Source organism: Pyxicephalus adspersus, chromosome 4 (assembly GCF_032062135.1).
Source record: "Pyxicephalus adspersus chromosome 4, UCB_Pads_2.0, whole genome shotgun sequence".
NCBI classification, from domain to species: Eukaryota; Metazoa; Chordata; class Amphibia; order Anura; family Pyxicephalidae; genus Pyxicephalus; species Pyxicephalus adspersus.
The window spans coordinates 143,042,542-143,070,298 of NC_092861.1; the positions used below are offsets into that span (position 1 = coordinate 143,042,542).

Below are 27,757 nucleotides of genomic sequence, written 5' to 3' on the forward strand. Positions count from 1 at the left end.
TGTCTAAAGCTTTATACACATGTCAGATAATGGTCACCCAAGATGACCGCTGGTGTTTGTCTCAAGCAAAGATTTGACGGTGTTGCACGGTGTTCCCCTAATGTACTTCATCGATCCACCGTTAGAACCTGCGTTAGTTAGGTCTTAGTACAAACTACCGGTTCTCTGTTCTCTACCGGTTCTCTGTCAGTTAGTTAAAGTTGGTCAAATTGGTAAATGATCAATAAAAAATGACCCCTGTGCAATCCCATGGAGGAGAGCACATTAGGCACATTAGGGTGCCCCCTGCGTGTTCTCCCTTCTTCCCTCTCGATTGAACTGAATGGTGCTGAGTGTACATTTATCTGTCATTGGAAATGACCATGAAAGATCCCTTCCAGCAACAATCATCGGACATGTATACAGGGCTACAGAATCTTCAAAATTGCAAAAAAAGAATTGTATTCTTATTATACTTTGCAGCTTCTATTACACATTTTTGCATTCATTTAAATAATATTTTGACAGATAAAACACTTCCTATACATGTGAATATTCGGGGCAATACATTCACATTCCCCATGTTTAGTAAGATATTACCTGATGATCCACCAAAATTCCAGAGCACCCCCAACCTTTTTTAAAAATGTAATAAAACCTTTGAAATTTACTTTGAATGACTGTACATTGCACTTTGTTACCATAGTATTTTAAAAAGGTTTTTGGTTTTGATGCCCCCCCCCCATTATGTAGCTTGAAATCCCTTTCCCTTTTGCTGCATATGCCTACACGTTGTTTCTATGTTCCCCCACCTGTTTTTTTCACCCTTTTTAAAAATGTAATAAATGCCAGTTTGGGTTAATCACCACTGACTTTGCAACACTGTCTTTTTTCTCTGACCTTCCTTGCTTCCATTTATTTCCCAGCAACACAATGCTGCTACTAAGAGGCAGGAAAAAGAACATGAGATATGTAGTTCTGGTGCCAGAGATCAATAGAAAAATACCTCCCAGCAAGAATTTTACAAGCCTAGTGATGATGTCACAGGGAATAATAAAAGTATTTTATTTCTTAAGGAACAAAGTAAAAGAAAAATAAATGCTGGGATATAATCTAGAGGGGTAGAGAATACACTTGGATTCATTTACCTGGTACTATTATTATTTATTATTATTATTAACAGGATTTATATAGCGCCAACATATTACACAGCGCTGTACATTAAATAAGGATTGCAAATGACAGACTAATACAGACAGTGACACAGGAGGAGGGGAGGACCCTGCCCCGAAGAGCTTACAATCTAGAAGGTGGGAGAAGGACCTCTGAACCTGGTGAATGGATTCATTCACTTTTTACTTGTATGGAAGTTATGAGCATTCAGCAATCACAGCCTCTGTTACCCTCATAGAAAGTTTCCTTACCCAGATTTAGAATTATACTCTTGGAGTCTGGTCGGCGCACGTTACCAATCTGAATGACAGCTGGCGTGTATTAAACATAAAATGCTGGAAGAGCACAAGGTAAACCTTTCACCATAAGGTGCTGTTTATAAGCTGAGGATTTATTTTGCCCGAGCCTTTTAATTATCTTCCATATTTTAGTATAAAATCAATTAGAAACAGTAACAGAGTCGTGATTAATGATTCTTCTAAAAATAATTTTATGTAAGTGTCATTTCACAGATACTAAATGATGGCTAGAGTTTTTTATGTGCTAATGAAATGTAGAAGTAAACTGTAGAAAATGTCTAAAAAATCATTTTAGTTTTGTTTAGTCCTGAGTGTTACACAGCACTGTCACACAGCAAAATGGTGAGTTTCCTTTGTTACAGCAACACAGTGAGGTCATGGCCCTGCTCCAAGTCTGGTGTTGAACAATGAAGGAGCAGAAGTAGACAGATGAGGTCATTTCTGTCCTTTCTACTCCCTGCAGCAGTTCCTTGTTGGCACATATGCATACACAGCATCTGATTGGCTCTTCTCACTCTTAATGTTCTATTTATAAATAATTTCCCAGTCAATTGGCTTTAGATTCGTTCACGGGCCAGATTTATTAAAGCTCTCCAAGGCTGGAGAGGATACATTTTCAGCAGTGAAGCTGGTTACATTACAGTACTGGTGAGCCACCATAACAGGTTGTGGTCCCAAGCCATACAGTTTGGGCCCTGGAGGGCGCTATATATAGGTCCTCTATTTTTGTATCTTGTATTACTGCAGAAAAGTATTAGCTCAGGGTAACCGTTTATAGACCCGACGCGTTTCGCCCATCAGCTTCTTCAGGGGTAACGGTACATCAGCAATTTAAATGCATGCAGTTATAATCTCTAAATCTATGAACATATATAGAGACACATATATAGAGACACTCGTGCTAATATTCTGAGAAAAACCTGAGTCCAGAAATATGAAAGTACTTCTTTGTGTGTAAAGTAGATTGCAATTTCAGAGGTTGATAAAGGGAATATTAATTAGGATTTTGCAAAAAGCTGTCCAATAGTACTATGTGGTGTAGACATTTTGGTATTTCCCCAAGGACACAGAATTCACTTTAACTCTAAACTACCACTTACTCCCCTACCTTCCAATATATCCCCTCCAGCCTTGGGGAGCTTTAATTAATTGGGCCAAGTTTGTTTTGTCCTCCAATGATAAAGTGGGATCGCTCAAGGCACAGAGTCTAAGCTACACTTGGTTCACACAGGGTGATGGGTTACTTACCCCAGTGGCAACTGCAAATTGCTAAGGTAATAGGGTACAGGCTGCTCTAGTTAGCTATAATACCAGAAATAGATTGTCCTACTTCTCACACAAATAGTTCGATATTGGGATATTTTAGAGACATATAACATGGATAAAAGCAATATTTTTATGTAAAACCTTGTTTTATCCCTTGTGATACGAAGTGTTTTTGAACCAAACATAGTTTTTGGAATTGAGGCTAAAAAGTTAAACCTTGGCCTCATCAGACCACAACACATTTTCATGCTTTTGGGAGACTTGATGTGTTTGTTTTGCAAACTTTAACCGGGCCTGGATGTTTTTCTTTGTAAGAAAAGGCTTCCGTCTTGCAACCCTAGCACATAGTCCAGACATTACAAAAAGAACTCCATTCCTATAGTGAAGCATGGTGGTGGCAGGATCATACTTTGGGTGGCTTTTCTTTAGCTGGAACTGGGGGTCAAAGTGAGAAACCTTCAGATGAAACTTTCAGGTGTCTGTCGGAAAGCTGAAGATGAAGATTTCACATTTCAACACAACAATGACCCCAAGCATACATCTGTATAAACAAAAGAATGGATTCACTATTAATTAAAGGTAAAATTTTTGGACTGTCCCAGCCAGAGCCCAGACTTAAATCCAAAAATGATGACTGCATTTGTTTTAATTTTTTCAGGCTAAGTACATTTTCTGCTAGTACAGAAATCACTTGTTGATACTGCCCAAGTTTTAATATCCTTGTAACTTTCTGTGCATCAAACTGATATCTCAAACTGTGTCATCAGCTTTCTCAGCCATTACTTGTCAACCACACATCCCCTCCTCCCTATGTACACTGAACACTATTTAGTATGGGAGATATTATTGGGAGGAAATGTCTGAGGATTTCCAATTATTAATAAACTATAAACTGATATGAATATAAATCCAAGTACCTACTTTTATATGATAAAAAAACTACACTGACTGGAGTATAAACCTAGGGCAAAAAAATGTGGTTATCACTGTTAACATTTAAAACACTAATCAACAGAAATGCCTATAACAAAAATTGTGAACAAATTCATAGTGTGTTATTTTTTAAACGTATTAAAAGAGGGGAAAATTTTAAATCACAAGGGCTCAGTCTGTTTATCATATTTCCCCTTTTACAGGTTAAAGTATCTTGTTATTTTGACTCCATAGGCTGCTTGCTCTTTAATGATCCATTGTGCATTACAGGTAGTCCCTGGGTCCCCCTCCACCCCATCCAGACTCCTTTTAGGACTCCTATCTAGGAGTCATCTGTATGTCAAAAGTCCCCAACTTGGAGACTACTTGTATTGTTGCCACCATTGGATCTCTTATGTATAGTGTATAACAAACAAAATAATGAATCAGATGGCCAGTTTGTTGTACACTTTACATGATGACATTGTGCCATCTAGTGGTATGACCTGAGTATAAATCAAGCTTCTTTTTCAAGTGGAATTCGAAGGTAAAAAAAAACAATTAATTGATCAATTAATATGAACTTTGGTGTACCTACGTGCTAGAGCCGCCACCTCTGAGTAGGATGTCATCTGTTAGTTCTTTAAGGAAGGTAAGGCATTTTAGATCATCCTCCCTTTAAAAAATAGAATCAGTCAGTAACAAAAAACAATAAACCATATTGATTAATCAAAGCGCTGCCTGATGCTAAATACCTTCATGTTTAATATTTCCTAAATCTTTTGAGTTTTATACCTACAGCTTCTATTGCATGTGGGGCTTCTTAGAAATGCATATGCAGGGTCTACAGAGTCATCAGGTTAATGGGTATTCCCATGCATGGCTTTATTCCCATTGAGTATTGATCACTCGTCTTTTTAAAGTTCAGATTTAATGCTCAGTGATACACATTCCATATTATCTGATCAGTAGTGGAGCACAGTGATAAAATGTTGCAGTGCTTTTTATCTTACACAAGTGTACAGTATAGATGGAGGTCTACACAAATATTTTTCCTGAAAAAAGTGGATCCCAAAGGAATAACTTCAAAAATAATTCTCCCCCCTAACCATCTTCTCTTCCAACAAAGTATTGCATTTAAGGTAGGTTAGAAATATAATGCATGTGTTAAATGCAATATATTTGCATGTTATCTCAAGCATTGGAATACATCGTTATAACCCACTGCATCGCTTCCTAGGAAATTTGTGTGTGGCCATAAATGAATGCAAACAGTTGGCTATGGAGTTTTATTTTGATGGGGTCACTGCTGCCTTCTGGTAGTTCTAGAAACTCGGTAAGTTACTTTGGGTCATCCATTATCACATTGGTCAACAGGGGCAAATCCCCAACACTAATCCATTGTAAGACGGGTCGTTACGGACAAGGTACTTAACCACCAATGCCAATAAGCTTGCCAATAGTGATGTCAATGGATAGCTGAATTCTTACCAAAATCCATGTTAACCTTATCAATATAAACTGGTAAACAAAACCATATTGCTCAAATTGTGTATTCTTCCACTTTGGCATCGGACAGTTCCTTATTTCAGAAAGGGGCAGGCAATGTCTATTCTGCAAAAAGTATTCTTACCTGTCTGATGGATGCCCAACTGTCAATAGTTGTTGAGCTGCACATGCCGGGGATACCTGGCAATCCTGGCTTCCCCTGCAGGTTCTGAGATTGAATGAACTCCTGCATGCCTGTGCAGGAGCTACATCAGCCTAATCCAGCCATTTAGGGTGATTGAGGTACGAAATGTGGAAGGGAAGGGAGTGGATCAACGAAACAGCGACAGGTGAATATTGCCAGGGTTTAGTTCAACTTTAAAAGTTTTAATTCCCATTTTCAGGGATTGAAAGAAAAGCAGTTGATATCCCTTCTGCAATAACCTACCTGTCTGAAGGCTTCGGGTTTCTAGCAAAAAAAACTAATCTGGGCATGCACATTGTCAGCTTTGGTTTTCAGGATATCTGGCATTGTTGGCATCCTTTGGATGTGACAGGAATCAATGAACTCCTGTGTGCTTGTATGTGAGTTACAATATCCCAGACCAGCCAATAATGATGGCCAAGGGTCACAAGGAGGGAGTGAAGAAAGAAGAAGATGGTGGTGGCCTGCGAGGGAGTGGGGACAGCTAAGTAAAGTGGGGATTAGTTCTGATTTGAGGGTACAATGGGATTTCAAAGATTCCTGAAGGTCACAAAAAGGTTAGAAACGCTCCAAATATAGCCCATTTGTCTACACTAAACTATCACAGACAATGGCAAAAACCCCCCACAAAAATATAAAGCTGCAATGCGCAAATAAGAAAAAAATACACAACAAAAAAGACAGAAATATAACAACAAAAAGCGAGTGCACCAAATATATCTCCTTGCTTCAAAAATAAACACTCAAAAAAAATAATGGATCGTGCTTTTCCAATTAAACTTTTCCTATGCAGTTCAAGAAGTAAAAGTGAGAGTTTCCACCTCTGTACAATTTTTGGCAATTGAAAAATCATTAAGTTTGCTGCGAACTCAATTTTGCAGAAAATGCTCATCCCTAGTGATCGGTGTCATACAAAGCTTGCTGCTAATTTGGTTGTTACAATGTCTTGATTGATACTTCTAGTTTTACACCATCATAACAGCTCTGGGTTATTGTACTGTTTTTTTATTCCATCTTGTTTACTGACAGCCCAATTTCCTGTGATAAATAGACTCCATTAGAGGAAAACAATGACACACAGCTGAGCGTTAATTGAAGGAATCTGACACATCATTACACAGCCTTAGATGTATTTTGCAATAGGGAAGAGAGTGATAATTAGACACGTTGTATGCATTGTCATGCTTTTACAGAAAGAAGCAACGAGCGCCTTCATTCCAGCTTGTATGAAGAATATTATTTAGACCTGAGCCACACTGTAATGTTACACTAAAAATGTACTTTGTTTAAAGAAACATGGAGGAGCTTGCAGATGAAAAAAATCCTGGTTGCTTGGCTGTTATGCTGATTCTTTGGCTTGAATGGTCGTTCAGAATTCTGACTTTTCTCTACCTTTTACTTGAATTTAAATTGGAAAAATATTCATAATTGTTGGGGTTATTGCCCAAAACACAGCTGGAGAAGAATCATATTTGGAAGGGGATTAGCTATGGCAGCCTGCACTGACAGGTGTACTAGGGCCTGTGTTGAAGGACTTTGAGCTTCTATGGTGCGGCAAACTGGGCAATTGCCCAGAACTCCCACCGTCTCCAGAACCCCAACTAACACATTGGCAAGGGTACAGGACACTGGAATGTTATGCATTTAGGGCCCCACTTTATATTTGCCCACAAACCCATTTTGTCTATACCATCCTTGCCCACAGACCCATATGCCTTGAGCTCCAACTGAACCCACTTATGCACATGCACCAAAGCAGCTGCATAGACTGCTTTGGCACCAGTTAGACAAGCACACAGAATTTAAGCCTTGTGTAAGCTCTGTATTGAAACCCTATCAAAAAACTCATAACCGCGAAAGAACTTACAGCCAGGGCAGGTTTTAGAGTAAGGCCAACTGGGCAAGGCCCCTCACCATTTCCAGGGCACCAACTAACGATATGGTAGGGGGAGCTGGAAGGTTGCACATATGAGATCCCCGTTCTATATTTGTCACTGATTCTGCCCGAAGCTCCATATGCCTTGGGCTCTAACTGAACCCCCTTAAGCCCATGGGCCCGAAGGAGCTGCATGGACTGCTAGAGAAATAGGTAAATCAGTACGCAAGTTTAGTCCTTGTGTAAGCCCCAAATAACAGAATGGCAGAGGGTGGAGGCAGCTGGAAAGCTGAACACCCCACTTCATATTTGCCCAGGGCACCATTTTGTCTAAAATCTTTTTTGGTGTCCGTTTAACATCTGTTTAGGTTGTTTCTGAGATCGTTCAAAATGTACTGATAGATGCATTTGAGTTGGCCTGCATTTGATCAGGTCATGAGGGTTTTCCATTCTCCTGGACCCTTAAGTTATTACAAAATGCATTTGAAATGAGCAAAAACACATCAAAACAGACTCTCAAACAGTTTTTGTTACTTAAACTTCTGCTTTGAAAATTCTGTAATCAGGCAGGTCTTTATTGCAGGAAGGGTGGTGTCCCCTCTGCAGTTAAACATACTTACCTGCCTAATTGCTATCTTCTCATAAAAAATGATGATGCTGGAATGTGTTGGGTGTCCTGGCATCCCCTGGGTTGGCTGCTGGGACTGAATGAACTCTTGTGCACCTTACCAGGTCATTCTAGCCTAGTAATCAAAATGAGCAAAGATTTGGAAGCAGGAACAAAGGAACATGGTGTCACCCATGGCAAAACATGCACAGGTGAGTGTATATAAAAAAAATTGCGATCAGGCAGGTAAGGTTATTTATTTGCAGAAAGGACATGCTTGTTGACCTATTGCAATTTTTGACCTGCCTATTTTCCACTAATCAATAGGTGTGACTAGAACTAGGGGTCATAAGTGTCAAGCAGATGATTCATTCAAGTGAATGAAGCTTCCAACCATTCACCATTTTCAAAGACTTTTCTGCACTTTTACAAGCCTGATAGCCAATGAATAAAAGCAATTCCCTGTGTTTAAAAACATGGCATTAAAAAAATGATGATCAGGTTTTTCTGGGCTTACTTTTTTATAAATGGACCGAGAGGTCTGATTATGAATACTGTGAAAGCAGACACTCGAAATCTTTCAATTACCTGCAGAACATTGGAATATTGCACATGTGTAACAAAACAATAGACATATTGGAAGAATTGATTGTTCTTATTCAGGTTCTTTTATGTCTATCGGACGTTAATCAACTCCTTTTAGATCTCCCGGTCTTTATCTATATTCTTCTGAATAATGCTGGTTTAATGAACACCAAGCCACCATGAGCCACCTCTCCCCTACCCTCAATTATTAGTTGATGGAAGCCATCAGACATTGTATAAGAACGGCCTTTTCCTTTTTGCACATTTTTTTGATTGTAATATTTTTTAGTGTGGCATAGCCCTTATCTTTTAATCAGTATAAAGTAAAGACATGCTTGTAGCATGAGATCCTTTAATGTAGAAAACGGCCATAATGATTATTTCTGGAGAACACAGGCAAACAACATAAATGGATGCAAATAAATGAAATTATATACAATGAAAGAATCCAGGATTAGTTAGATGCAATTTATTTTTCCGCATGGTGAAAGCATTATGGGCATAATAGAACTTACATAGACGTGGCTCTTTGTGAAGCTGCAGGATGGATAATAAGTTGTTCTCAGAAGTAGTGCTTTTATCTGAATTTGTTTTTAATTTAGACTCAATCTTTTCTCCTGTATTGTTAACCATTTTAAGGTCATTGTTGGGATTCGAGCCTTAAAATGCACCTATGGCCAGACTATGGATATTAAATTATGGACATATTGGGTCTGACTTATTAAGTCTCCCCAAGACTGGAGAAGATAGATTATCATGGAAGAACCTGATTGAATCAGCAAACCTGGAAAGGGTTTCTTAAAATAATTTCCTATTACTTGGAAAATGTTTTCAATCGATTTTAGGTTTTGCTGGATCACCTAGATTCACCCATGATAGTCTATCTTCTCCAGTCTTAGAAACCCGTAAGAAATCAGGCTATGGATATCATTGCCTTCAATGACTGTTGTAGGCATGTGTACTGTAAGGTATTCATCCTTTAAAGACCAGAACAATATAGGAGTAGCACCCTATAAATAACCATATCTATTCCCTCTGCACCTTGCTCAGCACATGTACATGCAGACATTTCTGATTGGCTCCTAATGCTTCTCTTACCTCTCACAGTCTGAGTGCTGCTATTTAGTAAATGATAGGGAACAATATCAAGAGATATTCAGATATTTCTGCTAGCTGAATAAACAACACATAGGGCTCTCTTTTAAAACAGAAAATTGGATTAGGGGTTTCCATGTGGATATAAATGCTGGGGTATTTTCTACAATGGTAGAATTGATGAAGAAACTTGGAAAGCTGCAAAACATTTTTAACACCACCAGATTTATGACCAATTAATTCAGAATTAATAATTGTGCCAACAGACTTTCCTTTTACGTGTTTTGCTTTAATACTTTCATAAAATGAGTATGTAATTTATAACATAATATAAAACATCAGAGTTAACTCACTGTTTAAGAAGCTTTGAATGAGTTTCATGAGCTTCAGCCATCTGCAAGAATATACAAAGAGATTGCTAAGAATAAAAAAATATATATCAGTCATTGCTGGATTGTACTGATGGGAATTGATGACATTTGTACAATGTCCAGTATGCCAGGGCTAAAAATGATCTCCGTGGATGAATTTTTAACAGATATTTTTGAGACCATCATTCTGGTAAGACCCACCTATCTATCTATTCTTATAAACTTCCCATCTGTCCACTTCCCCACACATCTACCCATCCCCCCAGAAATCTTCTCATTCAGTAACCCATCCACCCTCCCATTACCCCAGTCATCTACTCATCACCCTACCAATCCACTCCTACACATATCCAAACATTAATACACCAAACCTATCCATTGACCCATACAACCACTCATTGTTTATCCATCTAGCAATTCAACTATATAAATCTTGTCATTGTAAAACTCATCTATCCATCAATTCACCCAACCACCCATCTGTTTACTCTAACACACAGATATCGTCTCATCCAGTAACCCATTCACTTTCCCATTTCCCCAGCCATCTACTCCTCTGCCTACGAACCCACCCCTACATTTATCCAAACATCAATATACCCAAACTTCCCATCCAGGCATTTATTGTCTGTATACCTAGCAATCCAACTATATATATCCTGTTTTTGCAAGACCCATCTATCCATCCATTCACCTAATAACCCATCTGTCCACTCCATACAGATATCTTCTCATCCAGTAACCTAGCCACTTGCCCATCCCTCTACTCATCTACTTACCAGTTTACCAATCCACTCCTATACTTATCTACTAATCAATACACGCAAGCTATCCATTGACCCATACAACCACCCATTGTCTACCCATCTAGGAATCCAACTACATATATCCATCTATCTAGGAATCCATTTACACAACTCCCCCCACAACACAGATATCTCCTCATCCAGTAACCCATCCATTCACTGGCCATTTCATTCATCCAATTTACTCCTACCCTCATCAATGTATCTATAGACCTAAACTATTATTCCAACCACCACCACTAATCTATCCATCCAACTATACAATTCAAGTGATTTTGGTAGGACCCATCTATCCATTTCACACAATCACCCATCTCTTCACCCATCCACTCATCTGTCTACCAATCCCTCCTACACTCATCCATATTTCTACACATCTAAACTATCCATTCCCTATACAACCTCCCATTGCCTATCCATCTATCTACAACACCTGATCACAGTGTTCCTTCCTTTTCCTTCATCTTTTCACATGTTTTCCTCTGACCTCACCATTAGTGAAAATGGTGAAACTCATTTAAAAAAATGATCTACAAGAACCATTTGAAATCACTTGTGGCTATAAGATGCCTAATAACAACCTGAATATTGCCCTGAAAATGCATAGACTACCATTATGTGTTCAGGCGGGCCACAGGGTTCTAAAGGTATTCATTTCATGTTTCTTTTCACTTGGTCTAAATGTATATTTTGGGGATTATGATAGCAATTATGATTTATAAGCTGCTGACCTTATTTTGGATGCAGAAATGAAGAGACATTTGACAATATTGTAAAAAGTTTATTCAGTTTAATTATAATTTTAATAAAAAAAGTTTTCTTACTGATTTAGATGCATGAGTTATATTTTCCAGGGGCTTGTAGCTGGCCTCTAGGAACCTGTATAATAAACAATATGCAGATTGTTATTTTTCATCACTAATATGTTTTCAGAATATAGTTGTGATTTCATCTGCCTATGTTTCCCTGGTCCTCTTCCCTTCCACCATTGACATGCTATGCAAATTTTGAAAACCTTATTTTATACCCAGTAATGTAACCACTGGGGCTCTGTTCTTGTGTATGTAGCCAGGACATGAATGGTGGAAGGAGTAAGCTGGGGGTTGTACATACTTTCCTGGAAACGTTACAGCACCCTGCCTAGGTACCGATCTCAAGTGCCCTTAACCATGATGGAAGAAATGGTCTGACTCTTGGAAGGAGTTATATAAATATAAAAATGTGATGATGAGTGATTATAGTTCAGTAAGGCTGGGACATGCGTGAGTTTCTAATGCATATTGTGAGAAACTTACAGTGTGCAGTGAAATCAGAGTAAGCAATTTCTGTAAAGGAAAAGAGCTGGTACAACTGCAAGAAAGCTGGTGGTCTGTAATTTGGTATTCTGCAAAACTGCACTTAGCCCAGCCCACCCATTGGGCCGCGATGTGCACAGAAGACCCAAAGCAATCATGTGAACTATAATAACAGTATAAAAATATGAATTTCTGCAATTTAGATTTCTTAGATGGGTTGCCAGTTTGTGTGTATCCAACCTATATGTGTAGAAAATGTTTACATTTGTGTGTTAGGGTGACATAGGGTGATATAAGGAGAGGTGGTGCTCACCGTAGCACACAACAGCACACATCTTATGTGTTGGTGCAACTCATTCTAAATAGCATTTTACAATACATTTCCTAGCACACTGTGCTGCAACAAATAGCAATTTATTTCATTTATTGCAGCAGCATCTGAAAACGGTGCAGGCCCAATTTGTAGACCACTGTGGAAGGTTAGGAGGCCCATTTATTGGGCTGCCCACATGCAGTCTATGGAAAAGCATGAGCGAAACACATGGCCTGTAGAACCCTTAGGTTTACACACACACTTCAAGGTAAAGTTATTAAGAAAAGAAAAGTTATTTTTCATTTTTACATGCCCTTATTTATAATTTTGCAGGCCATACTTTTTAAAAGCATACAAATCTGCAGTGCACACATGTGAACCAAAATGAAGGAAAATGAACACATGCGAATAAACCTTTACAGCAAATGTGTTTTAACACCAAAGAAGCAAAAGAAACCTCACAGTGATAATCTCATAGCAAGTCTGCAATAACTGGTGAAACTTCAACAGATCGATAAACCTGCAACTGAGAACAAGCTTAAATTGTGTGGATGCGTACTGTGCCTAGCACTTATAAAGTACCGCTGAAATGACGATGAGACTTCAATGGAAAAATTGTATTGGTAGCTGGAGGGAAGTTGATCGGAGATGCTCATGAAACATCGAGGTCATAGCAAACAAACTTCTTTTTATTGCCAAATAGTAATTGTAGTGCCTTTAAACCCCCTTATTTTCTGGGGCTTTTTTAGGGTACGTACAATAGACGAAATGTATACACATGGTACACATGTGCTTGGTGGTGGCAGATGGCAAATGGCTATCTTTTCCTTTATGGTTATCAGCCACATATGTTTTTTCCATCACCAGCAAAAAGAAATTTATCTTATATAAGTGAAAAAGGAAGATATTCTGTGCAACCTGGAGGAGGAGGTGATCGTAGAGCTGGCTATTGTTTTAGATGCATGTGTAACATCGAGTGTATAGCACAAAAACCTATTTTTATTGCCAAAGAGTAATTGTAGTGCCCATAAACCCCTTTATTTTCTGGGGCTTTTCTTAGGGCACATACAATAGAAGAAATACATACACATGGCCATTAGGCATGGTAGGACTGTTCTTGCCATCTTTTCCTATATAGTTATCAGCCACATATGTTTTCTCCATCACCAGCAGAAAGACATTCATATTATATAAGCAAAAAATGAAGATATTCTGTGCAACCTGGAGGTAAAGGGGATCCTAGAGATGGGATTCGGACTACTGCAAAATTAGCCCAAACCTTCTGATGGAACCAAAAGAACATCACCCCTCTTCAAGCAAAGAGAGTTTTGCTCTTTTCCATCCACTAGCCACCGTGTGCCAATGGTCTGTTTCAGTGCTTTCATTGGCTGATGTCGTCGGGGGTAGTTGTGCCCCCTGATGACCAGCAAATCAAAATACTCACTGCTATTTTTTGATATAACAGGTGTAAAATCCACTCTTTATAGTAGCGGCAGTGAATGAAGGTGCATACCACATGCATGGAGTTTGCAGGTTCTCCCCGTGTCTGTGTGGGTTACCTCCGGGTACTCCGGTTTCCTTCCACATCCCAAAAATGTGCAGTTAAGTTAATTGGCTTCCCCCTAAATTGACCTTGGACTACATTATTGATATATGAGTATAGTAGGGACATTCGATTGTGTGCTCCTTTGAGGGACAGTTAGTGACACGACTATGGACTTTGTACAGCTCTGCGTAATATGATGGCGCTATATAAATACTGTGTAATAATAATAATAATAATAATCACTACAGTACAATGCACCAAATAATAGGATCAATATTATGCTGCATCAGGATATATAATCAGTAGGTCCATGTGGCTGTAATTATTATTGTTCCCCAATTTGCCACTAGGAGCCCCCTGCAATGCTTGCACTTACTTCTTTCCTATGAATTATAGCTAGACCTATGCATGCATGGAAAAAAATGGCAGTTCAGAAGTCCTGCACCAAGTGTAGACCAATTTCCCCATTCAGACTAATAACTCCTGGGTTCAATGGTTTGACCAATTCCAACATTCAGACCAAAAACTCTGGGGGTCCAGTGGTGTTGACCAATCCCCCAATTCAGTCCAGATAACATTGGATGCCCAGTGGGGTATCTCAATCCCCTCATACAGAAGAACAAAAGATTTTGGTTTACTGGTGTCACCCAATCTCCTCAAATACTCCCCATAATATCAGGATTTCAATGATATAGCTCAATATTGACCTTCATAGCTCGTAATTTCTGTGTTGTAGCCAGTCCCCAATTCCCACATAATATTCTTTTTTAGCTGCGTTGCTCAAAGTTTCCAATTGGCAATTGGTCATTTACTGGTGCAGTCAATTCCTATATCGAACTTTGTAACATTTTTTTCTGAAATAGCCCTATCTGTCATGCTTATGCCATGGGGTGGTGTAGCCCAATCCTGGTATTCAGGTCTCATAATAACGGGGTTCTGGGGTATTGCCTAGAACTCCCCTCGAGGCATGATAACACTGAGGTTGTAATGGTGTAGCCATTCCATTCTCACCTTTTAACATTGGGATTTCCTAGTGTAGACCAACATAAACCTCATAACCTCCAGTTAACATAACGTCCTGTTTGCCTTCTCATTTCTCATGGACTAAACTGCTCTGACCCAAACTACTATTCCTGTTCTGCCACTAAAAGCTTCTGTTTCTTCTACAAGGACCCCATAAATAATATTTTTTTTTTTGTCCAAGACTATTTCAGACAATAAAATAAATTAAATCTAAGATGTACGATCAGTGTAGATGCAGACATCATTGAAAGGAATTGTTTGAAACGGCTAAGGGTTCAGGGATAGGTGTCAGGGACATTTACTATGTTCTAGTTAAAAGACCCGAACATGATTACTATTATTATGCTAACAGAGATTGTTTGACTTTCATTGCTACAGCCAAGGCTAGCAACATTTTACTACAGGATACACTAAATAAATGAAATAAGAAAGCATTTTGTCAACAAATAATTACATTTATGATATGAGTGTGAAGGATTGTGTCCTAAAATAAATACAAACCCCTTATCATATAGGTATTTTACTTGTATAATATATTATCACACATTGGGCCTGATTTATTAAATCTCTCCAAGGCTGGAGCGAATACATCTTCACCAGTGAAGCTGGGTGATCCAGCACTGGAATGGATTTCTTCAACGTCATTTACTATTTTCTAGCAAATGTTTTGAATCCTGGACCAGATCCATTCCTGGTTTGCTGGATCACCCAGCTTCACTGATGAAATTGTATCTTCTCCAGCCTTGGAGAGCTTTAATAAATCAGGGCCAATATGTTATTTCTGTATGTAACTACTGGCTATTATACATCACCTGTCCAAACTAAACATATGATCTCTGTCTGTCCTATTTTTGTTCTTTGCAGGAGCCTTGTAATACCGGTACTTTGAAAGGAAAGAACTTGCAGACTTTTTCAGTAATCTTGGCTTGAAGGCCTTCTCGACATTTGTAAAACTGGCAGCGTGTTTATCTAAAAGATCTCCACCATATGTCTGCTTCTCAGGGTCTTTATATGTTTTTTTCTGTAGAAAGATTTGACTTCTGCTGGTGGCCACATTACTATAGTAGTTGGTCCCCATTCCATTCCTGTACAGGAAGTCTTCTAAAGTAAGATCTGGTGATGGTTCCCTCCATAAGCTTAAAAAGGGGCTCATTAAAGACATTTGAATGTCTCGGTGACCTTGGTGTACCTGTAAAAATATATAAAATACATTTAAAATCCAGGCCACTGCTGGTCATTGGTGAAAAAAGAATACTCATGTGCATAGTTAAATAGTTATTTAACTATGACATCAATCAAAGTCAACCCTTTTCTTATTGATTCTCACCGACTAACATGAACATTACTATCCCCTCCTATTGTGTGCTACTTTTCCTAGATTGTAAGCTCTTTTGGACAGGGTCTTCTCCTCCTCCTCGGTCATTGTGTGTATCTGTCTGCCATTTGCAACCCATAGGGCTAAGGAGTAAAGTCTTGAGCTAGAAGAGTTTGATAGCTTTGTTAAGGCTTCTCTTGGACGTGGGGCAAATGGGTGAATAAAAGCAGCAGGCCAAAAGATCTAGAATTGTATTTATTGAAGTCTGCCAAAGTAGATTTACAGCAGTAATTCAAAGGTATTTGTCCTATGGAAACCAATGAAGAGATATACAAAGAAGAGGAGTAGTGAGAGGGATTGATCTGTCTAGCATTCATTAAGATTGTAGAGGTGACAATCTAGGTCAGGTTGTTTTTTCAACCAGGGTTCCTCCAGAAGTTGCCAGGAGTTCCTTGGGTCATGAGCAATTTGTGACTCTCAGGACAGTTACCACTGATACCAATGATCTTTTTGGCTATCTGTGGGGTGATTCTTCTCACTGGCCAGCAATGTAGGAGGAATTCTTCCCACTGACCACCACACTAATGTACTCTGCTTTGGGTAGTGGAAATAGTAATTATAGAAGGGGTTACCTCGAGACCTGGAAGCTTTTTCAAGGGTTCCCACATGTGAAAAAGGCAGAGAAACATTGGTCTAGGTACAGGCATGCCAAATGTTGCAATTGGGTAATGAGACGTATAAAGAGTATGGTGGTCTCTGGGGGTAGACAGGGGCAAATTTTGGAGATGTTGTGCCAATGCCTCCGTGTGTACGTTATCTCTAGTTTAAATGTCTGTATATAAACTAAATTAGTTTTAATGAGAGCCTTAATATATTGTCATAGCATGGTAATTTAGGTGACAGATAATTGGTGAATTAAATTTTGCTGGATATGCTCTATGCATGTAGAATCATTTTTGATGCTCCAGAGTGAGAGGCATTGCACTTACCCAATTTCTGACTTTAGGTTTCCATGCTACTATTTTATCTCTTAAATCTCCACAACTAATACGGTAATGCACCCTGTCTGTGTGAAGTTCTTTAACATGGCATTAGTGTATCACATTCGGTTACGAGGCTGAGCATTTTCATCATGAGTATAAAAAGATTATGAAATGACAATTCACTATAATCTGTGAATCTGGAGGGAAGAAAGAATGGCTAACCTTTCCTTGTTCAAGAAAATTGCTTTTTGCACGATGATGAGCGGTAGGATGGATCTGTTGAAGTTCCTTCTTGAATTTATCAATGGCTCGGAGTAACTTCTCTTTGTTCTGCTGGTCTTTGTCTGTAGAATACAAAAACCTGGTCATGTATAAATGCCATTGGTCACAGATTTCATCAGAAATTTAGACAGTCTCAAAAGAAAGGCTACAATACAATGAGAGTCAAGGAAGAGAATAAAAAATAACAAAAGGTAATGTTTTATATTGGCAAAAAGATATAATCCGTACAAGCTCTTTTTGTTTTAAACCTGAACTCCAGGCAAGTAGATGAACATAGAGTTGGATCTATACACATTTTATGGACTGATTTAATTATGTTAAGTCTTGGAGTGTAGCGTCCAATAAGCAAAGCCAGATTCTGAACCTTCCTATCGACAACACTGCACTGACATATCGTGGCCTGGTTTAGAAATGTTCAGGACTGATGTTGACCTTTTGACCATACAATGGGACTGATTTATTGATGTTATTCAAGGTTGCAGAAGATACACTATTGTGGGCGAAACTTGGTGATTCAGCAAGCCTGAAATGGATCAGGTCCAGGATTCAAAACATGCCAACTATTAGCAAAATATTTTTAGAAACCCATTCCAGGATTGCTGGATCACCTAGGTTCTCCCATGATAGTCTATATTTTCCAGTGTTGAAGAGCTTTATTAAATCAAGCCCAATGAGGAAATGAGGAAGCCCAATGAAGAGTGAGCTGGTTAGGTCATCCCTGTATTTCTGCACTGTGCAAAGCAGGAGAACCTTGATTAGTTTAGTGTGCTTGTCTTAACCCTTCCAGTCTGAATGCTGTGGCTAAAAAAAAACAAATTCTCAAATATTTTGAAAAAAAGGGTAAAGGAGTATAGGAAAAGACAGGCTTTTAGTAGGCGGGAATATAAAACAATTTTGTAGATTTGTTCTTATTTTGAATCGTGACCCTATTACTAACATGGGCCCCCTATGCTAGTAGTGATACAAAACATACAATAAAAAAAATGATTGATACAAAATCAATACAATATCGTGTTAACATTCTCACATCGATATTGGTCTTATAGGTATTTCAATTTTACCGATGCGTTTCACCCCGTGGGGGTTCTTCAGGGGATTGAGGGTAAGATTGCTGAAGTTTTTGACCAGATAGAACAGAAGCAGCATGCCGGCTAGTACTCAAGGATACATTAAAGATAAAACCAAAACCAAAACCAAAATGGCGGTTTGGACAATCTCCCGCTGTAGTTATACAGAGAATTATTTTGGTGCTGGATTTCTGTTGCTGACCAGGTAATTGAATATACATATACCGAGATTAGAAATGAAGGATAAATATTGTTCACTAAACCAAACAGGAATGATTCGGTTGCGGTACAATCTGTAACTTGTTTATTAGGACATGCACTGAAGTCTTCAGTTTAAATCTATCAGCAGATCCCTCAATTCAAAAAAGACAGATGGTAAAACTGTTGGAGTTTTGGAAGGCAGGTTGTGTGGATACACTAAATTTGGTGATTCGTTGGGGAAATAGAAGCCCAGGCGGATCAGTGGCAGCCGTCTAAAATTCACAATCAAGGCTAGGGAACAAGATATCTTCCTATACGTTGAAGCCCACCCCTCCTCCCCCCAATACGTGAACAAATTCCCAAATACCTCTTGCTTGGCTTCGGACAAGGGGTGTAGTGGGGCGGGCACACCCTGCCCTCACTTTTTTCAGGACCCCCGTATAGGCTCTCTCTGTGCGTTTGCCATGGATAGCCTTCACTATTACCGTGCCCCCTCTTTTTTTTTTACGACTACACCCTTCCTTCTGACACTTATAGAAGGCAAGGGTGAAATCAACATTCCTCAACAGCTGTCAAAGCTGGGTTCTCGTGATCTATTCTTCTATTACTCAGTAAGTTGCACTTCCTGGAAGCATTGCAATATATTTACTTATTCAGTAAGTAAAGCAAACCTTACATTTCATTTCATTTGAATAAAATTTTCATGGAAGAAAAGTTAGTAACTTGATGACTCTCCAATAACAAAGGAAAGTAGGCAGGACCGTCTTAAGAACCCTTTGGGCCCTATACTAGGTAAGCTTCCCATGGTACAATTTACCTAAAATGTACACATCAGAAATTGGGGCATTGATGATCTGATAAGAGGCACGATTGTAACTGAAGGTAAATTAGCCTGAGATAGGTGATCAACCAAGCTGGAACTCACTTCATCAGGGAATACTCGTAATGTTAACAAATTATATTATTTTTTTGGGTCTAACTGCATCTTTATCAAGCCTCTTACTAGAATTTTGCCTTCTAAGACAAACATGTGGCCTTAGGTTGGGTAAAAATCTAAAATTCATATGTCGTTTTTACAGCACTGGACCTGATTTATCAAACCTCTCCAAGGCTGGAAAAGATAGACTTATGGGTGAACTGTTTGGTCCAGGATTGAAAATATTTGCCAAATATTAGCAAATTATTTTAATAAATTCATTCCAAGTTTGCTGGATCACTCAGGTACTTCTATGAAGGTCCATCTTCTCCAGTCTCCAGTCTTAATATATCAGGCCCAGTGTCTTGGGATCTGTTATGTCGTATTATAAGAACGCTTACAATTGCCATTGTTTACTATGTACATCAGCAGAGAATCTCTCAATCATCCTTCCTCTTCCTCTTTCCATGGAACAGAATGGCGCTGTCTGCATTGCACTCGTTCAATCTACTGTCACTGGAAGAAATCACTAACTATAATTTCCAATGACAATTATTGAACATCTGTATCAGTCTGAAGGAACTTTCAAAGGTCATTACAACACTATGAGGCATAATCTTGGAAAAGGAAAAGTGTGGAGTTCTCTGATATCTACGGTATATATATATCATGGTTTAAGTATCTCAATGCATTAATACAATAGATTTAAGATTAAATAAATACACATTAGTCTGACAAATGGAAAATGTTTAAACTCCAAATAGTTTCCTGGTCTTTATTCTTGTGATTCCACTTGCAATCTGTGAGAAAAGTAATATTTTTTTGTATAAAGTGATTTTATTTCGGGGCCACAGTAATGGAACGTGAGAACACAAAGGAACGATGTAGTAAGATATGTAAGGTAATAGAATTCTGAGGATAGGGAGATTATGTGCTGAGATATATTCCACCCTTTGTGTGCCAGGTTTAAAATAAGGGAAAAGAGTTTTATTTCAGATTTTAGAATAGCTCTAATGATTCCTTTAAAGTAATATATATATATATATATATATATATATATATTATATATAATATATATAAATAAAAAATCAGCAGTGCTTTATTGCTTTATTGTAATACAGTGTCATGAACCTATGGTGGGAAAAATGTAGTGGATGCCATACCACCTTGTAAAATACTATTGGCCTAGCTGTCCCTTATTTCAGTCTTAAATTACTGATCAGGAACACATATGCAGCCCAAAAAAGTCAGTAGTCCTAACTCCTAATCTGTATATCTGTGGTTCACTGAATTAGGTCCGGTAGGCACAAGCAAATGTGGTGTCAATTTTGCACTCTTCCGGTTGGTTTTACTTGATCATTCTTACACGTAACCGGACTATTATCATATATACTTGACTATAAACTGATTGGAATATAAACCAAGATATCTTGTTTTACCTAAAAAAAGCAGGAAAACAACATTAACTTAGGGCACAACATATGGTCATCACCATAAAATCAACACAGTGATCAATGAAAATCCCAATAAATCTTTTGTGAATAAATAGACAGAGTGCCGTCTAATGGTGTGACTCAAGAATTTGAGTATCTATAGTATACTATATTATGTACAATACTTACCAACACGTTCATTCTGTTCATGTCTGATTGAGAACCTACAAATCACTCTTGCAATCTGGATTATAATCGGTCATATTGACTATAGATTTGATTGAATTCAGACTGGAGATTGGATAAGAAGTGAAAAATCACCCAATGTGTATTAAGTTCTAAAGAGTACTGAATCTATTGGATACCCATGCCAGTCAAGAAACTGAAGTAAAGTTTATAGTAATGGAAGCATCTAGACTTCCTGACTTTTGTGAAAGACATGGTGCAAATCCATTATTATAGAAAGTGTTGAATCTCAATAGAGAAGGGCCCTTAAGACATTATACCAAAAAAAAATTGTGGATTGTGGCCAACGGACTTCTGGAGAACAATGGACCCTGCTTTTTCGTACTTATGTGGGTACAAACATCGTCTTTTAGTGTAATATACAAAGTGCTAAAAATTGGAGGAAGTGTGACCTACAATAATAGTGTAATTTCCACAAAGTTCCAGTCTCATTATTTCGCAGAATCCTATTGAGCCTCCACAGTTTGGTCGAGGTTCCTTGAGCAATGAGCAGTTTGTGCCACCCATGTTAGTTTAACTGATGTCAATGATCTTTTTGGCTATGGTATAAGGGCGGCTTTCTTCCCAATGGCCACCAATGTACTGTGAGTCGTGGATATAGTAATTATAGCAGGGGTACCCTGAAGACCTGAAAGTTATTTCAAGGACTCCCCCAATGTCAAGAAAGGCTGTATCAATGTAATTTGTCACCTTGACCTCTCTTACCCAATATCTCAGTCCCACTCACATCCATTATCAACACTTGATCAACCCACACTTGGACCAACACTTTGTCCAAGCCCCGTCTGATTTAGGTTTCTTAAATACAAATCCTTGTTTTGTATTCCTGCTCTGCCTAACAGATGCACCTTGCTAACAAGGTAATAAGTTCCCTTTAAGTGGAATCTGCTGTTATTATCCCTAGCTCTATTACAAGCTGATAAATAAAAAGGGTTGGTAGGCAGCCCTATGGCACTCTGCCCAGATCTGCCTCTGTTTGGTCATGAATGTGTTCGAGCAATAACACATGGTGTGTAATTACCAGGTAAATCACAGTTTCCAGCCCCATTCATAGGGGAATGATGTCTTGATGTTCTCCTGGCTATCTTCATTATCTGATACAGCTGGATGTCCAATTACGGCTGGGAAAAGTACCCACAATGCTCTGTCCCTAATGTCACCCAGCAATGTTCTCTAATGGTAATGCCTTTCTTGCTGAGTGTTTGATTTATAAACTAGATTTGTTCCTAGGGACTAAAAGAGGTAAAACGTTCTCTAAAAAGCACATCTGTGTGCTCTGGGCTTGTTAAGGAACTTTGTCTTTCAAAGAACAAGATTACACATGACAAAGTGTTGCCTTTCCTGTAGATCGATACGTTGAAAGCCCTCAGTAAGACTCAGAAAACACATTTTTAGGCTTTATAATAATATCTGCAAAATGGTTTAGTGAGAAATGAGCACATGAAGAGTTTATACTGTAACAGAAAATTATTTTAGAGTCAATTTTAATGAGATTTCCATAGTGATGAGTTCTTTTGGTGCAGATATCTAGTTGTAAGCTGATCTTATTGCAAAGCTCTTACTGAACATACTGTATCTGAGGTCTGTGCCTACATGTACATACAGATTGAAATAGTTTATACTGGCACTAGCTTGTTAAAGCCCTGTGTTAAAAACATATCCCCATGAAATACTCTTTTTTGCATCCCAGTGTTGCTCATCTTGTCCATTATTTTTCATCTCTCTCCCATCTACATACACTTACTCCAGCAGTGTTTGCATATATTTGCTCTGGATCAGCTTCCGTTGACTACAATGGAAGTTTCAAGGGCAGTTTGCAAGCTTGTGGATAATATCTCTATGGAATGGTGACAGCTGAGTATGAGACTGGCCAGGTGGCTGGGGACAGAGTAACCTGCAATGTAAGAGTGACTAATATTCTGGTGCAATTACACCATAAAGGATAAGTTACATGAGCAATGTGTGACAACATTGATTCTTATAATCCTCATGAGGGTTGCATAGGTCATGGGAATGAAGAAGAAGTATTGGAAGACCATTGTGAACGTATTACCAAGGGTGTTCAGACAGTCCTGAGTCCAAGAGATCCACTAATATAACCTAGCACAGGAGAGTCCAGTAAAGAATAAGTACATGGCACAGAGACAGTGGCCATAGATGGGTACAGGGGTGTAGCCGCAAAAAAAAAGGGGGCACGGTACGTGCCCGCCCCAAAGTATGTGACCGCCCCACGGTACGTGCCCGCCCCACTACACCACTGCGAACCAGCCAGAGCCACAGACCACCTAAGACTTTGTAAAAAAAAGAGTGGGCACTCGTGTTGGTGTTTCGGGTTGAATTTAAGGACAATATGGCGGTTCGAATTCGGATAGACCCGACCCAAAAACACAAGATTTGACCTGCAAATTTGTGTGTAAAAAAATGTGTTAAAAAAAGAGTAATTTGTTGAACATGTGTGATTTTTGTAACTAACTTTTATTTTTTACAGGTTATCCTACAATGACAGGATGATTCCCATGGCTGCACAGCCATGGGAATCCTCCTGTCAGTGTGGGATCCCCGGGGCACTAGAGGTTAAATGAGGACAAGTCTCCCCATTCATAACCTCTAGTGCTCTGTGATTGGCTGAGGAAAGGTAAAATCCTGATGACAGCTCAAGCGTCATCAGGATTTTCCTTTCCCCAGCCAAGCACAGAGCACTAGAGGTGAATAAATGGGGAAACTTGTCCCCATTTAGCCTCTAGTGCCAGGGGATTCCATGGAACACCTGTGTCTTGGATAAAGAATCTCTATCTCTAGAACACATACTATAGTTACGCTAGGGCTGCAGGAGCAATCAGGGGAGCAGAGCTGTCAGCTCCACTCCCCTGATTGCTCTTGCAGTTCTACACAGTCCCGAAAAATAACCTGAAGTTCCCCCCCTTTGACTTTATTGGTGTTTGAATTCGATGTTCGATCACCCGAACAATATCGCCCTATTCAATCGAATAGCTGTCGAATCGAATAGTGAGATATTTGACCAACACTAGTTGGCACGCATGCCCACCCCCAAAAAAATAAGGCATGGCGTTCCCTCCCATACACGCCCCAATACACCCCTGGATGGGTAGTCAGGTAGCAAAGCAAGGTATTAAATGGGTTAAGACGGAGCAAAGTTGGAGCAACAGGCAAACATTGGTCCAGGCAGCTAAAAATCAGCATATCAGAAAAGAGAACCGCAAGTTCCTAAACAGAAAGTTACATCATTAGCCGGTAAGGCAAGCCTAACCCAACCTTAAGCAACTAGTAACTGGGACCTGGGAAACTTTTTATGACTAGTGGCCAATGGCACAACAAATCTGCTATTTTGGAAATATCCCATGATATACCAAATATCCCAAATATAAATGATGCCACAAGATGCATTAAGTTAACATTCCCTACTAACACACAGTTTTGATTGGAGAAAAAAGTCTCAGATTCATTTAGGGACCGTTCTCATTTTCCCATTCCAATAAAATTAATTCAAACACATTTAACCATTAATTACTGCAACCTTTGTATGGTATGTTGCTGTGCCATTCATTTCTAATGCTACCCAGATCACCATTCTATAGCACCTTAATACACATGTGTTTTCAGCATACCACAAGATATAGATATATGTCATATACTGCAGTGCGGTGCTTGAAGAAGATAAAAAAAAGTGCACATTTTTGATAACTCCAAACACAGCATGCCCTAATTAATGATAACAAATTACTGCAATACATAGTGTATACCAGTAATTGACACATGCTCTGCTTAAACTCCAATTTATTTTTTGAGCGTTCACCTGCAACAAATTTATTCTGGGCAGATGTTACATTATTTTTAGAAACATAAAACTGCAATAATCCAAAAAAACACTTTGCATATGACTTGTGCTTGCTAAATGTGTTGTAAATTAGGAACCTCAAGTGCACAGCCGATGACCAATGCTGACAGGTGGAGATTAAATGAAACTTTGAATAATGCCAACATGCAACTCCCTTTCTCAGATATTTTCAATTTACTGCACAGATGGAACATTGATGTGTTACCACGCCAAGAATATATATTGTATCATGGAGTTTTATCTATGATCAGACATAATATGACACAAAAGATAAAACCGTGAAGTGATGGGAATAGCAGAGTTACTAGAGAATGGAATGATTTATGTTATGGCAATGTTTCTTGGTGATGTTACCCTCGAGATATTATTGTTGGATATTTATTGAGTTCAGAGGTCTGTAAGTCATTGAAACTAGTCTGCATTTATCTTTTACTATTATGAATGAAGTCACATTGGTTGCTATGGGTTTTTGAATAGACTGCACAATCTCATTCTTTTGAATGTCCAATTAAAGGGTCAGGTCACCCAAAGGAATAGTTATAGTTATAAAATACTATATGGCAGAGGCAATTCTTTCACAGTGCTAGTAGTAAGGCCCAAAGTAAAGCAGATATATATAATGGGTGGACCACTGGAGTCCTCAACAGCCAGAAATGTTCAGTGGCACAGCCTAATTCAAGTTTTTGGTATAGTAGCACAATCCATATTAGTGAATAAATTTAATGGTTGCATGGCAATTCTTTGCTGCCTCCTTCAATGCAATTTAACCTCCCTAGCGGTTCGTTTCTTTTCGGTTTTATATGTCTAAAAGTGGTACATTGTTTTTCATGAAAATTTATTTTACAGTATAATGTAATAGTATGAGTTTAATAAAGTTTGAAACACAAAATCATTTAAAAACAATGAATTGAACAAATTAAAAAATCTATCTATTTAAAAAAAATTACATTTTTTTAATTAAAAAAAAAATACACATTATACTCATACTAATATATATACTGTAAAATAAATGTTCTTGAAAACAATGTACTGCTTTTACACATAAAAATCCAACGTATTGCGTTCAATACAGTTATTTTGCATTGAATGCAATACAAATGGATTTTGAATTTCCCGCCCCGCCTGGCCGGGACGTACACGTGCACAGACGTCACCGGGAACTCCCCCAGTGACTCATCAGATGCAGAAGCAGGAAGAAGAAAAAAGAAAGAAGACAAAGATCATGGCGCTGGAGGTGATCCAGCTGGACGCTGGACGTGCTGTCCAGCGCGGGACCCTGGCGGATCCGGTAACCGCTGTATTTACTAACCTTCCATAGGTTTACCAACCCCGAGTGTGACTCGGGGGTACCACTTTTTGCAACTTTTTTCTACCCCGAGGGTCACTCGGGGTTACCGCTAGGGAGGTTTAATACAGGTAGTCCCCGGGTTACATACAAGATGTGGACTGTAGGTTTGTTCTTAATCTGAATTTGTATTTAAGTCGAAACAGGTACATTATATTAATAAAAGCAATTAGGACAGTTGTTTGTCTCAACATATTATTAGGCAGTGTAGTGTCATTTACTGTATAAAATCCTCACTGTGAGTTATTCACAAACAAAGCAAAAAAACAAACTTTATGGAGCCTAGACATTTGTTAACTTCTGGAGCAAGCTGTGCTTTGATATGCAAAAAGAAACAACTGCAGAGTTTGTCATTAAAGAGTTACAAGAGGCTGCAGAAAGAACTCACCCCCCTAAGATCACCCACAACCTCAGCAAAAGATTTATTCTGCATATCATGCAAATCGCCCCCTTCCACCTCACTGAGCCTCCATCCTACACACGAGCAAGCAGGTAAGCCCCGTTCATATCTAGGAGGTGTCCGTATCTCAGATGTCCTTACCTTGGGGACTCCTATACATAAATATATGATGGACTTTGGGTTCCCTTGGCATGGTAATAAACTGGCACACAAGAGAGATCTGAACCAGGAGGCAGGGGCGAGCATTGCTCCCTGGGCCAAAACTAAGGAAATTATTTAGTTGGTTGGAGGGCTAGAGTGGAGATACTTCATGATATATAGGGTGACATATGGTGCTAGCAACTACCCACTGGCGGAGGGAAGTTTGGGCTTCTTTAGAGAAAAAAAAAACACAAAGAAAGTAATTGTCAGAAAAGGTGTGTAACAATAAACCATGTCCTTGGTGCACACCTTCCCCATTACCATCAATTATTGTGGCACCATGGTAAACTGTGAGTGGTAAGCCTTCCTTAACCTTCACAAAGATCTCTCTCTTTGATAAAGGGCTATTTGCTTGTGTGCCCCCCCCCAGGCCAAAAATTTCCAGTCCACCCCTGCTGGTAAGAGGCCTAAAACATTATTGGAGGGGGTGAGCTGACCCATGCATCTGGCATATCCAATGATTTCAAGGTTACGTGGGTATTAGCATATTCGTCCAATCTAGTACAATAGTTTACTTTGAATCATGATTTTGGCCGTGCCATTGACCAACTCTGCTCACTAAAGTTAGTAGATCTGTTTGTATCACAGGAGTGTTTTCTCAGAACATCCTTTCATTTTGTATGGTGGTAAATGTACAGAAAATCCAGCAAGAAAAGTGTGGCCCCTGTATATT

General features: G+C 38.9%; 1 protein-coding gene across 1 annotated transcript in view; it reads right to left on the reverse strand.

Annotated features, from left to right (window-relative positions):
• LOC140330156 (spermatogenesis-associated protein 7 homolog) overlaps positions 1-27,757 on the reverse strand; it is a gene marked incomplete in the record, with an annotated part of 92,702 nt that overhangs the window by 12,889 nt on the left and 52,056 nt on the right. Inside the window, 5 exon segments of the mRNA XM_072410469.1 lie at positions 4,228-4,305; positions 9,839-9,879; positions 11,487-11,541; positions 15,652-16,028; positions 17,360-17,481. Coding sequence (XP_072266570.1) covers positions 4,228-4,305; positions 9,839-9,879; positions 11,487-11,541; positions 15,652-16,028; positions 17,360-17,481 — 673 coding nt within the window.